We start from the raw sequence: 13,419 nt of genomic DNA on the forward strand, positions 1-13,419 counted from the left end.
GTTTTGGGCCTAACTTGAAAAGTAGGTTGACACAAACTCTGATAAACAGTTATATACATTGTAGTGTATTTCTGCTTTCTGAATTGCACACTGTGCGTGACTTCCTCTGTACTTGCTTCCACAATACTCCCCTTTAAGCTAAGACAAAAGCTCAGCAACTGAAAGAAAAAAGAATGTTTCATCCTCCTACATGTAAAATGATGTTTCTGCTCTGTAAAATCAACTGTTGTGCAAATTCTAATTATTTTGCACTGTTGCTAACGAGAACTCTGACAAGCTTCTTTTTTTTGGGGGGGGGGGGGATGGGCAGGATCTTTGCACTTGATGGCTTCCAATGAACAAAATTGTTGTGCTAACATTCCCCCCCCCCCCCATAACTATCAACCTGATAGGCAGCCATATTTTGTTTTATACTTGTAACCATATTCTCAATCTCGAGAAAAAGAATTAAAAAACAACAACAACTGTGTTTGAAGAGGTAAATTCAGCATGAATGTAGTTGAGCAGACAGTTGCGGCTGTTCACTGTCAAAACATTAATTCAAATTTTATGTGCATCCTCATAAGAAAGGTTCTTCTTGAAATGTAAGAAAGTCAGCCTTAAAACTGTCTGACATAGCAACAACTACAGCTGTAACACACCATTATTGAAGTTCAAAAACTGAAATCTCCCCTTCAGGAAAAAGCTATTCAAGAGTTTGATGATGGGCTGCTATGTATTCAAGGGAAGATATCATTCATCCCGAGATTTGAAAGAATCAGTAAGGATGGGCTGATCTTGCTACAACACACATTTCCCATAGACCCTTGCCCAAGTTTACTCAGGGACTCGTCCTCAATGGGTTAATATACAGGTACATGATGGGATGATCCCTTGGGGCTTTGACCAGATAGAGTTTACATTGTACCGTATGTATAGCATTAAATGAACAACACTTACGCACTTGTGGATGTCAGTGAGGTAGAATCATTAATCAATGGAGCAGAAATGAAACTTGACAGTCATTATGGCCTCCCCAATTTTCAACCAGCCACTTTAGGGAAAGGTCTCAAGCTATCTGCTGTAATAACACATACTCCCCTTCAAGAGGACCAGTGTAGAAGTAATCATTCCACACGACTGCAAATAGATGAGTTAGATGAGAAGTACATGTACATTTGTGTGTGTGTAATGGCCATCACTAAAAAAGAAACATCAAGTTTGACAGAAGCTGAGAAATAAAAGATTACAACAAACACAGAGTCTCACAATACGTAAAGTGTACCATCAAATTCACTACTCCTCAGTACCCAGCATCATTATGTCTAATGCTTCGCCGTCTGTTTACATAGACTGTCCTCTCCATTCAATACGGGCAGCACTCTTGAAAGGCAGCAATCAGCCTATAGTCTTGCCTTCAGAAACTCTGCTTTTGTTTTTCCCCATCACAAAAATCAAGCTCATATCTGACTACATTCAAGCTTTATGTATGTCTTGAAAGAAAAAAAAAATATGGCGATCATTTACACTTTTCTTCTTCACCATTATTAAAGAAAAAGATAAAATCCTTCTAAACACTGCACAGAAAAATAATATTGTATAGCAGTCTTCCTTCTTGGTTAACAACAGACAAAGAATTCTGCGCTGCTCACATTAAGACATTCTGACTTGAACTGGCAGAGTGAGAAAAAAAAGTACAATCAACCTCAAATGCTGTGTAAATACTCCAGTTAAATCTAAAGAACGTCTGAAATTAAAGAAGGCAGACACGTAGCTGTCAGACCACAGTCTTTCAATGCGGACCATTGCATCATTCTCTTCTCTCTCTCTCTCTGTTTTTTCTTGGAGGGGGGTGGTTTAATCTCTTCAAAATCTCTACTTCCCATTTTCTTTCAATACAAAGTACATGGACCATATACCTGAGTAAAATATACTTTAGAAAATAAGAGTTGAAGTGAATGATAGCAAGATTTCATTGAAGAAGTATTTCAACAAAGGACAATAACTTACTTATTAAATACTGAAAAGCTTTCAACTCAAGTAGATATCAGTATTTCATTGCAGCATTTGGTAGACATTCATGACCTCACTGAGCGCAGAGTGGAGTTACATCTACATCTAAAATGTTGTTTTCCCAGGCTGTGCACCTTAAATTCACTTTGCCCCAGTAAACTAAAAACAAGAGTAGAATACTTTCCATTTGGCAGGACATAATATTTTGGAAATGTTACACTGAATGCCCTTTTCATGATAGTACAGGTGTGTATCACCCTGCCACGTCACAATCTGCATTGCACATGAAATTGTTTTTCTGTCAGTGCCGATACCTGCCTTACACATACCCCACATTCATACTGGGTCCCCGCATCAAGAAAGTCCCGCATGCTGCACGACTTTTCCCATCATGGACTTTCCCCATCAAACCCATAGCCCTGATTTCACGAAGGTGGTACAATTGAAACCATGGTTTAAACCATGGTTTATGCAAACTCTGCGTAAATACAATTGACAGATTGCGTATGCCAACAGATGTCCAGTAGCAAACGTGCATTGATATGCGCATGTCAAAGGTACGCCAAATTCATGCTTATTTTAGACCATGATCTAAACTTGTACCATGGTCTAAAGTTTATCTAGTTTAAACCACCTTTGTGAATTCAGGCCATATAGTGTGGATGTTCATCATTTGTTTCAATGAGAGGTGGAGTTATCATGGTATAGAGGATTGCAGAACCCCCTCCCCACGAGAGAAAAAAAGAGCACTCTATGATACGGTTCCCTCCACTCTGACTGCACTTATGCCTAAATCCACATCACTCCTCTTTATCCAAGGTATGTGTACCACTGCATATTGTAGTGCGGTTTAGCGATTATCCCGTATCCTAGTGATGCGCATCATCACAGAGTTGCCAGGCAGAGTGAGCATCATCCCTAGGCAAGGATGCGCTCATGAAATTACACACGTCTATGCCAGGCAGATGACGATTAGCTGTGATTGACACAACACGCAAGTCATTTCAACCTGCAAATATTAACACCAACTTTAGTAATTGTAACCCATTGTCAAAATATGATAGTCTATTGATACACTGGATCTATATCCAACATGAGGCTGACGTATTGTTGAGGGAGGATTTGGCAATTTGAGGTCCACTGCAAAGTGGCATCCTGACTGGAATACCAGAATGGATATACATGAACAGACACCACGAATATGACTACAGATTTCAGAGAAACAAACAAGATTACATTCATGAATACGTTACATAATACGGGGGCTCTGTGGCATGGTGGATATGACTCCCGACTCCCGAACGGAGGACCGTGAGTTCGAATCCTGCCCAGTGCTTACGTCCTTGGAAAAGATGTTTTTACACACAATGTCCCTCTCGACCCAGGTGTATAAATGGGTACCTGGCAACGAAAGGGTAATAATAATGGCAGGGCCCTCTGGTAGAGCAGTGGCAACACTGAAGAGGCTACCCTGGGTAAATAAGACCTTATTATTATCATTATTGTCATTATTTTAAGTACAAGAGTCTTACTGTTTCTTTACAAAAAAATATAATATTTTGCATTCACCATTTCCATCAACATTCTCATCAAAAGTAACCACTAAAATGTTCAGTAAATTTTCTGAGCTTTTGAACAGGGATGCACCGATGCCATCCATCCTCTACCAGATCCCTGACACCACCGAAATCTAGGTCTCTAATTTGAGACTACATGGACATAAAATACCGCCAGCAGTTCGGTGTCTGACCAGGTGCCTGATTAAAATTCTTGCCCAGAAGTATGGGCAGGGAGGTGCTAAAGAACCTCCCTGGTATGGGGTAATCTACAGAGCAACCGACACCCACAAAATAGAGGAAATGAGCTGGTGCAGATGCACAGGACAGAAAAGTACACCAGAGTGTTTGATTAGTGGTTGGATTTATGTACAGACGGCATCTGTCATACAGCTATTGCCCTCTAAGCATTAATGGGGGGGGGGGGGGGAGGGGGAGGGGACTAGCCTGGAGAGGTTCTCCCTCTCTCTCCTCCAGCTCCTGTTATTGTATCTCGAGGATTTCTCTTCTGCCCCTTGCTATTTTCAGTCTTCAATGCCATTTTCTTGGGTAAATTGGTATTGAGCCAGCCAAATATTAAAATGGAAACCATCTTCAAAGTACAGATGAGTTGCATGACACTTAAGAAATTAAGCATTTCAACCTCTACTTACAAGAAGACAACTGTCATAGAATATATTTCGTAAATATAATATGTATATTTATATTCAAAAAAACTTGGTCATCGACGCAGTTTACTCTAATATTTAACAATCTTGATGACATAAGATGACAATCAATACCAGTAAACAAATTGTGGAATGGGGGGGGGGGGGGGGGGGGAGAATGGCTTTAATTAAAGCATTCAACATTAAGGTTTTAAAAAATACTAAATCACAGGTTCACTCAGCCATTTTTCACATTTTGTGTTGGTTTGAATGTGGTGAGGAAAACACATACTTGGCCCTAATCTCTGAGTAACAAAGAATGTGTTATGTGTCACAGCATAAATGTATCTATGGGGCTCATTAATACTCAACATCACACCACGTCAATGCGGGTACAATTCTATATTTAAAGAAGCTAGATCATCCAAGGTTTTGGAAGACAATGAAGTGTAACTGACAACATGGCTGATCTTGAAGGCAAAGACAAAAGAACTTACATACAACTCTGTACAATGAATATGACGTTTTCAACAAAACTTCAGGAAGTAGCAAAATTACAGTATTTCCCTGTACATACTGACTAATGTACTATCTAATTTACATCTCCTAAACTTCATTTTGTAAGACATACTCAACACACTAAACTTTTCTTTTTGATTCCCTCTTCTTCTTCTTTTTTTCTTTTTTTTTTTTGAAAAATCTTAACTTTCAGATTTTATCATTTCTAAAATAACCTTTTTTTCTCATTCTTGTGAGCTTTTGGGATTTGTAACACTCCCAGCATAAGTAAAGTTTTCGTAAAAATGGAACCAGTGGACATTTTTATGCAGAATAATAATTTTGCATTCTGGACTTGAATGTTGCTGAATGGCAATGTGACTATGACATTTTACATATATGGTATACCCCCAATTATTGTAACCACTAAAATTTGCCCAAGCTACCTCGGTATCTAGAACCGGCTTGTCAAATACCCTTGGGTTTTAGACACCATCTTAACAGAACAGTCAGGACCACAGTAGAATCTACAGGGTAACTGACCTTTTGTATTGCAGTGAATCGATTTAAAGATTAACTTTGAATCACATGACATTTCCTGTCTATTCCAATCAGTTTATAATGTAGATTAGACAAAAATACCTAAACAGTAGCTCTAATAGAGAGAGAGGGAAAAAACAAAAGATGCAGAATGCAGCATAGAGTGGCACTGACTGTAGAGTGCTGACATTTGCAAAATAAATCCTCACTGTCATCTTTCAGACAGCAAGCTCTGCTGTATAAACAGAAACCATGACACAGTCATCACCGTCCATACTGGCTCAAATCTCTGAACTATTAAGATATCTCAGGCAAACACTTTAAATATTATCAAGAAAATAAATATTGCTGTACTTGTACTTGGCACTTCATACCACAAATGTCCTTAAATTTCTCTTGTTCTCTCCCTCTCTTTCATTTGTTCATTCCCCTCCCCTTTTTCCAACTCTGTTCCCCCCCCCCTTCTTTCTCTCGCATTTCTGGACATGGAAATCTGTGCTTATCCTGCCATTTGATTTCACTGTATGGAGCAATGATGTCAAAATTGTACAACTGTAGTACTACTATCTGCCCCAGGTTACGATATTATCTACGGTAGGCATGTTGTCCCCCCTGGGAGGGCTGGCCATTTTAAGGTCAATTCCTTTAATTAACACGACCCGGTATCATAACTTAATAATCATGCTTCCACTGGCTGTTGTTTGGAAGAGAGAGCCACTAGCATGCATGATCAACTGAAAATAAAGGAAAATAAAATGACAAACAAAACCCGAAACACAATCCAAACCTTGTGCTCTTTGATTGCACTCTGCCCAGAGCCATTGTCTGTTACAAATGATATGACTCGGGACTAAATCTAGATTATTCCACACCCAGACTGAGATCAGAATCACTGGTATCAACTCCTGTTGTCTCTAAAAACCTTCAATATTCGGGTCACCTTTACATATAGGATTATGCATGCCCATGCACATTAAACTCCTGTCTGTCTGTAAAGCCAGGCTGACACTTGCACGACTTTTGGCCACGATTTTGTCGTGGCAAGTCGTGACCAAAATTTTGAACAATTCAAAATTCTCGTCCGGACATGGCACGCAGGTCACGACGGGTCTACGCACACTTCACGCCAGTTTACGACTAGTTTGCGCACTGGCACGACTCAAGTCGTGCCAATGCGTGCCACAGAATCGTGCAAGTGTCAGCCTGGCATTAGACTCAAAGAGGAGATTTCATGATGAGATTTGATGTAAATGTTGCCTGAGCTTTTGCAAATTACATACATAATATGTATCTTTGGCATGGTTGCTTAGGTTTATACTCTGAGATGAATTTACAAACAAGCCCCATTGGCTTGAATTCACAAAGGTGGTACAAATTTTAACCATGATTTATTTTATGCAAATTTCTGCATAAATACGGTTGACAGATTGTGTATGCCAACAGATGTCCAGTAACAAACGCGTAGTGATACATGCATGTCAAAGGTACACCTATTTCACGCTTGTTTTAGATTATTGTCTAAATTTGTACCACAGTCTACATTTACACAAGGTTTAAACCACCTTCATGAATTTTTATTCACTGTTGGACCTGCTGAAGTGAATAGGTGTATATGATGAGTTATTTTCCATCTGAATGTATATTCTGCTATTCCAAAGTACATGTGTACAACACTGTATGATCAGTGTAAATGACACACATGTAAATATCTGTAAGACAGCAAGAACACAGTAGTGCATCTAGGATAAATACATTAGTATGCTGTAATGGTTTCAATACATTATGTGACCGTGCACCACAAAACGAACAAAAAGTTGCATGCACTGAATTTGTGTGAGGACTAAAAATAGGTAAAAAGGGTCAATTTGGTCAATCTTGACTTGATATATTTTCTGAAAGAGAAAGTCTTCTTCTACATTATGCTGAAGTTTGAGATCATAAAAAAGAACAGGAAAGTGTGTTTTTTTAGCAGTTAATCTTGAACACGTTTTTAGAATAGTGTGATTAGGTGTGTCTTTAGAATCCCCCTTTCATTTCTTAAAAAACCCTGTACACACTCTTCACTTTCAACTCTAATAACTTTAGAAAGGATGATACTACTGCTTTCAAAGTTGGCTTTTATTATGGACAGAATGTGTTAATAGAACATGCCCAATTTCAGCTTAATCTAATAATCCCTTCATTGTGGTTAAACCGGTGGTTTCAAACCAGTTTTTTGTCCCATTCATTGCACAGGTAGCACGGCTTGGTGAAGATTAAATCCTTGAATAGACCCTGTGCTTCAGAGCCTCTTTTCTCAGTTCACACTTTTCTGGACTGTGTGCTTTCTTTCCAATATTTATAGGTTAATAGAGTCCATTTGATTTGAGTTATTCATCATTTTAAAGCTTGATCTCTGCTCTTTTACAATATGCTCTTAACTAAAAATCCATGTCTGGCGACTTTTTGTTTTGTGGTGCAGGGTCACATATATAGTACTCAGTCAAGCAAAAGAAATTGGGAAGGGAACTGTTTTTTCTCAAATCATATGCTAATCAGCAGAAGCCACATCATCACAAAATCATGCACCACGTATGAGAAACCTCCTACCCACTTGACTTCTGCCCCTTTGACATGCTTAGCAAATTTCACCTGGCAAGATATTGTGAGAACTCTCGGTTAACACTACTGTAAACGTGGAAATTTTCGCGGTGCATTAATTTTCGCGGATTTCGCGCTACGCTCGGCTAGCGCGAATTCAAAAACGCGCGAATATATCTTCACAATTTTCTACGCACATTTTGAACGGGATGAATTGTGTGCGCTTCATCGATGATACTGCTACGTAGTACAATGTACAGGCATGTTTACGCTACTAGTACTGTGCGAAGAGACGATACCCTAGATTGCTGTGTACTGTAGCATGCATGTGTGCACCGCACGCATCGATGCTACAGTCCCCCGTGACTACGGTACTAGAGTCACAGCTGTACTACGTATTTGAGTGCTTGTACTCGCAGTCGAGCCGCTCGCTACGTCGCCTGTCGTACGCTGGCATAGCAAGCTATGTAGCAGAGGCTTTGGATGAAAGCAGTGAATGTGTACTACAGTAAAGTAACCTGCTGCGGAGCGCGAATTTAAGAACCCGCGAATACGTTTTCGAGCCGCTCAGCGCGAAAAATTAATCGCGCGAAAATATTGACGTTTACAGTATAGCATGGAAGGCATCACAGGGTACAATGCTGGGTGACTTCTCAAAGATCTCATCCCTGAACCGTTCCTGGTTAATTTGCCGGAGTCCCAAAGAATTCTTGGGTGAAGGTATAGCATGAAAGGCATTGCAGTGAAACTCTAAGGTGAAAAGCGAAGGTCAGCATACTAACAACGTCTTGCGGGCAGTTTGCGCATGCGCCATAGCTTGCACTTGCACTGCACAAGAGCGGGCATGAGAAAAACCAAGTGGAAGCTCACTTGCTTGAGTGAAAGACATTTCAAACAGGTGTTTCCCATTTGATCCCATCAAATCTCTCAGGTGTGCACCCGAAAGACTAGTGTAAAAGGGGTATGAGGTTACCTCTAGGGTACCATGTTCGGAGTAAGAAAAGATTTCGGCTAATCATGTTTCTCTGCAATGTGACCAGATGTTCAACAGAACTGTAGTGATGAAAATTATTTCTGATTAGAGATAATGTGGTTTATTCAGACTCATTTTATCCCACTAGTAATAATGACTTCAACCTGCAACCAACCAAAAACATATCTCATCCACTCGATGTGTTTGCCAGAATGGGCAATGAAATCAAAATTAAAGATGCTTGTCAAACTAATTTCTATTCTACTTAAAAGGCTTTCCTCATTTTACAGCTGCTCTGGAACAACCGTGATGAACATGTTAGTTTTTAACAATTGTAGTTTTGCAACAAAATAGTTTCCAAGTTTAGGATATTCTTGCACAAAACCGAAAACCAAAAACAAACGAACAAACAAACAAGAAAGGTTCCAGCAGAATGTACTTCTTGCTATTTCTCAAAAGTAACCTGTTTTGGTTATACGTTTAGGGTTCTTGTTATGGCACCTGCCATCTTTAAGAGGGTATGTAGAGTAGCTTACCTTGATGGCTCCACACTGCATAGCCTTTGCTCGGATCTTCTCAAAGTCATCTCCCTGTCCAACATCAGCCTGTAAGACACACACATGACTCTGCTTCATTGCTTTATACCATTTACCAGTAAGTCTAAACTATTTCGCAGTGTGGAAATTTTTGTAAATTTTGCACACCACCAAACCATCACAAGAGTACAATATTTGAAAAACAACATCACAAACAAAATACATTCATCCACATGATTACAGCATGCAAAGTTCACTATAATTGGTCCAGCACAAAAGTCAATCATACAGTGTACAATAGACTGTCATTTCCTGTCACTGTTTGACTAATTTTAAGTACTATTTATAAACAAAGCTTACCAACTCCTGATTACTTCCAAACTGAAATGATTACAGCAAAAGAATTATATTTACACAAGTACTTGACTAAAGTCTTCGTTCTTTAGTCTCTATCTTTATATCCAAGTCAAGATTGTTTACTGTCAGCTGAAGAGCAAAACTTTGCTCTCTAATACTACCTAGTCAACACTAGACTCCTTTGATTTAATTCAGCTGATGCTGCAAGAACAATGTTTGACAAGGCAGGAAACTCCTATGCACACTACTCTACACACTTACCCTACGGACAGGGGTACCTGGTAAGTAAAACTGCGTTTGGGTGAGCTTCGAGGTAAATAACAACACATTTGGTGCAGAATGGACCATCAAAGAGCTTGATGTATTTTCGTGGCACTTACAGGTACAAGTCAACAACCTCACCTTGCATTCATGAGATATACAGACACTATGAATTTATATTTCTCATATGGCACCTCAAAAAGAATGAAAAAAAATGTATGGGGCAGCTCGAGAGAAACCAAAATTTTAACAGATGAGTCAGATGGTTTTATTTTAGATTCGGTACCAATGTCATCTACTAGGCTGATCTACACTATATGGATGACTGTCAAGAAAGCTTGCAAATGATCTGTTTATCCCTTGGTCTTTTTGATGCTTTTAGCACTATATACTGTATACGCTATATATTTCGCGGGGGTTTTATTTTTGCGAATTTCGCGAGTCGGGAGCTATTCGCGAAATTAACAACACGCGAAAATATTACCTTCCAAAATGAATCCCTTGCCTTGATGATACGAACATTTCAGTACTAGAATACCATGTCACGGCTTACCGAACAGACCATACTGGCTAAGCTTGTTTACGCACGTCCACGTCTACTTACGAATACTGTAGAGAGCCAATCCATTATCGCAAGGGGACCACTCGTCAGAAATCTAGCGCAATAGACTTTCCACTTCAAAAATGTTGAATTCTAACTTACTAGTTCGCAGAGTTTGGCAAGTCTTTTCCATGCAGTGTATAACTAGTATCATTCTTATATGCTAGTAAGTTGAAAATTCACACTTTCTTTGCCACTTCATATTTTCTCTGGTCCCCCAATCGCGAATTTAACCACTTGCGAAAATGTGTGACATCGGCAATTCGCGAAAATTTATGTACGCGAAAATTATAGCGTATACAGTATGCAATTATATCCCATACACAAGTTTGTTTGACCAATGATGGGATTATTGAATTTGGAATGTGTGACCGAGAGATGTTTTTATCCCAACATCCACGCTGCAGTACTATCACATATATGAGTCTTTTTCATTAGCACTTTTTGCATACCCACAACTGGAATCGATAAAGCCAAAGGTATCGCTCACATCTATTGGCCACATGAGTAGCTGTCAAGTTCTAGTGGCACATCTGTGCACATCGCACAATTATCTATACATCAGTATCGCTTATTATAAAATGGGTTCAAGAATGTAGCCAATTGGAAGCGCTGAAATGAGTCACGTGTGCGTGCATTAATTTCTCACTAACATGCACGGCCTGACATCACAATGTTTACACTAGCAGTGCGCACTCAATCAGTTGTTACATGTGCGTCGCGCGCTACTACATGCGCGCTGTCAATCCTGTAAACAACTTCTAGTTCGGGCTGCCGGCTGGCCTTTCTTGTGTGCATAACATGTGTGGCGTACATATACTCTTATACGTACAGTACTTATATGTGCGGGATTTCCGAGTGCGACGTGCGTAAATGTTTGGGACGAACTTCTTCGGACATCTTGACTCTTTAGCGAGTGCTACATGTAGCTGACTGGTATTGACCCACAAAGGTACATGAAAAATGCTGTTAGTTTTCGACCCATTTTATAAAACAAATGATGCACAGGATTATTTCGTGGCGTTAGTGGAGATGTAGCGCACTCGAGGGTATTTACAATTGTGAAACATGCACATGCATCATTTGTATATTATCGTCTTAGATCTATGGCGAGTCTTGTTCATTCGACGGCCGCCATGCCGCGGACCGTGGTTGTACACTACAACCAATTGTGCTGCAACATTCAGCACGTCAATCAATGTTATAAAATGAAAATCTGCGTGGTTGATGAAATACATTTTTGTCAAATCTTAAGTTTGTAAATTGATGTGGGATATAGAAACTCAAGCAAATCATATCGTCTTTCTCTGGCAATGAATACAACAAACAATTTAAAATTGCCTCGGTGATTCTTGAGGTGTCCAAAGTACCAGCCCTCGCCTTCAGCTTGGCCTATGATTATTATAGACACCTCGCGGATCACCTTGGCGATGTTATTATTGTTAGATTGTACCATCACCCTCGCAGTCGATTATTTGCTTACTACCTTGCATTAAATCCACAAACATGGCTCTCGTGAAAGTGAAATCCGGGAATATTACTACAACACATACCGTGTATGCTATGACATCATAGCCCTGCTCAATCAGCCAGAGAAGTATACAGGAGGTGTCGAGACCACCACTGTATGCCAGAACAACTCTCTCCTTCTCATTACCCTTGGCCTTCTTGCTTGGTGATTCAGCCATCTTTCTGGGTGAAAGGTTGATATTCATACACACAAATTTTTACTGCCAAGGACTAAAGGAAGGTCAAGGAAGAAGAGAGAACTTGACTTTAAATAGAGAGACTTGACAAATAGCCTGAATTATTTTCACACTTGATCTTTAACGAGTGTTTTAGTCCTTTGACGGTGAGAATGCATACATGTTGGCTATCCTGGGTAGCCCGATTGTTGACGATCGATGGGCACTTTATTACTATATTAGTCAAAGAGTAAGACGACAAGCCCAGTGACTAGGCTAGACTAGCCCCAGGCGCAGGCCAAGCCTGGCTTCACGGATCCCCTCCTTATATACGGAGGAGAGCGATTATAACGTAAAAATATAAAAGACTCCTCCGGACAGACGGATCTTTCTGTCTAGATTTTACGCTACTGTACTGCTACTATTATAACTATTGGCAATTGGCCTCGACAAAACATCAGCTTACCTTATGAAGAGGGAACGGGAACTTACCTCTACCCACGTCCTGTCTAACCCGTTGCGTTAGTGATCAGTGATCTCGCTCCGCTTCTCTCTTCCACCTCCCTAAGCCCTGACCTCCAGAATTCGAATACCAGTACTACTGTGTAGTGAATGTGAAGCGCGCGGCGTTCAATCCCTAATACAGCACGAGACTCAAAGGTTGGTTGCCGGTGGACGACAATGAGTACGAGTGTGCCTCCAGGGCAGCTGCGAGCTAGTCACAACGGTCTGTCGACACGTCGGCAGTCGAGTCTGGGGTGCAGGAACCATTTAAATCAGGGTATTAAAGTACCATTCAGTGACCGGTCGACAACTGGTGACGAAAAATGGAATGTTGCGTGGAAATCCCGTCGCCCGTCGGCTATTTCAACGGGAAAATGAATGAAATATCAATATCCTATTTTCAACTGAAAATGAAACACAGGATAATGAATTTGCTCTGAAATCCTGTTTTCCGTGTTTCATTATGATAAAATATCGAAAAATGACTCAAAATCCTATTTTCTTAATATTTCAAAAAATAGGAAATGGAAAACAGGATATCGGTTCGATATTCGTTTTTCCATTTTCCATATGCAACGAGCGACGGGATATTGAAGACCGCCCCCAACGGCCACTTTATCTCGACACATAAATCAGTTGTAGCGATTCGGCGTCTAGAAGAAGGAGACTATACCTTTGACATAGCTACG

At 40.1% G+C, this 13,419-nt stretch overlaps 1 protein-coding gene across 1 annotated transcript in view; it reads right to left on the minus strand.

Moving 5' to 3' along the window:
- Positions 1–12,229, minus strand: part of LOC139721337 (argininosuccinate synthase-like) — a 34,774-nt gene extending 22,545 nt beyond the window's left edge. The window contains exons 1-2 of the mRNA XM_071632656.1: positions 12,095–12,229; positions 9,323–9,391 (exon numbers count right to left, since the gene is read on the minus strand). Coding sequence (XP_071488757.1) covers positions 9,323–9,391; positions 12,095–12,229 — 204 coding nt within the window. The remainder of the gene's footprint in view (positions 1–9,322; positions 9,392–12,094) is intronic.
- Between the last annotated feature and the right edge of the window lie 1,190 nt (positions 12,230–13,419).

The sequence above is a fragment of the Diadema antillarum genome, unplaced genomic scaffold (genome assembly GCF_040938485.1).
Source record: "Diadema antillarum isolate AM-2024a unplaced genomic scaffold, OU_Dant_1.0 scf00000141, whole genome shotgun sequence".
In the NCBI taxonomy this organism is placed as follows: Eukaryota; Metazoa; Echinodermata; class Echinoidea; order Diadematoida; family Diadematidae; genus Diadema; species Diadema antillarum.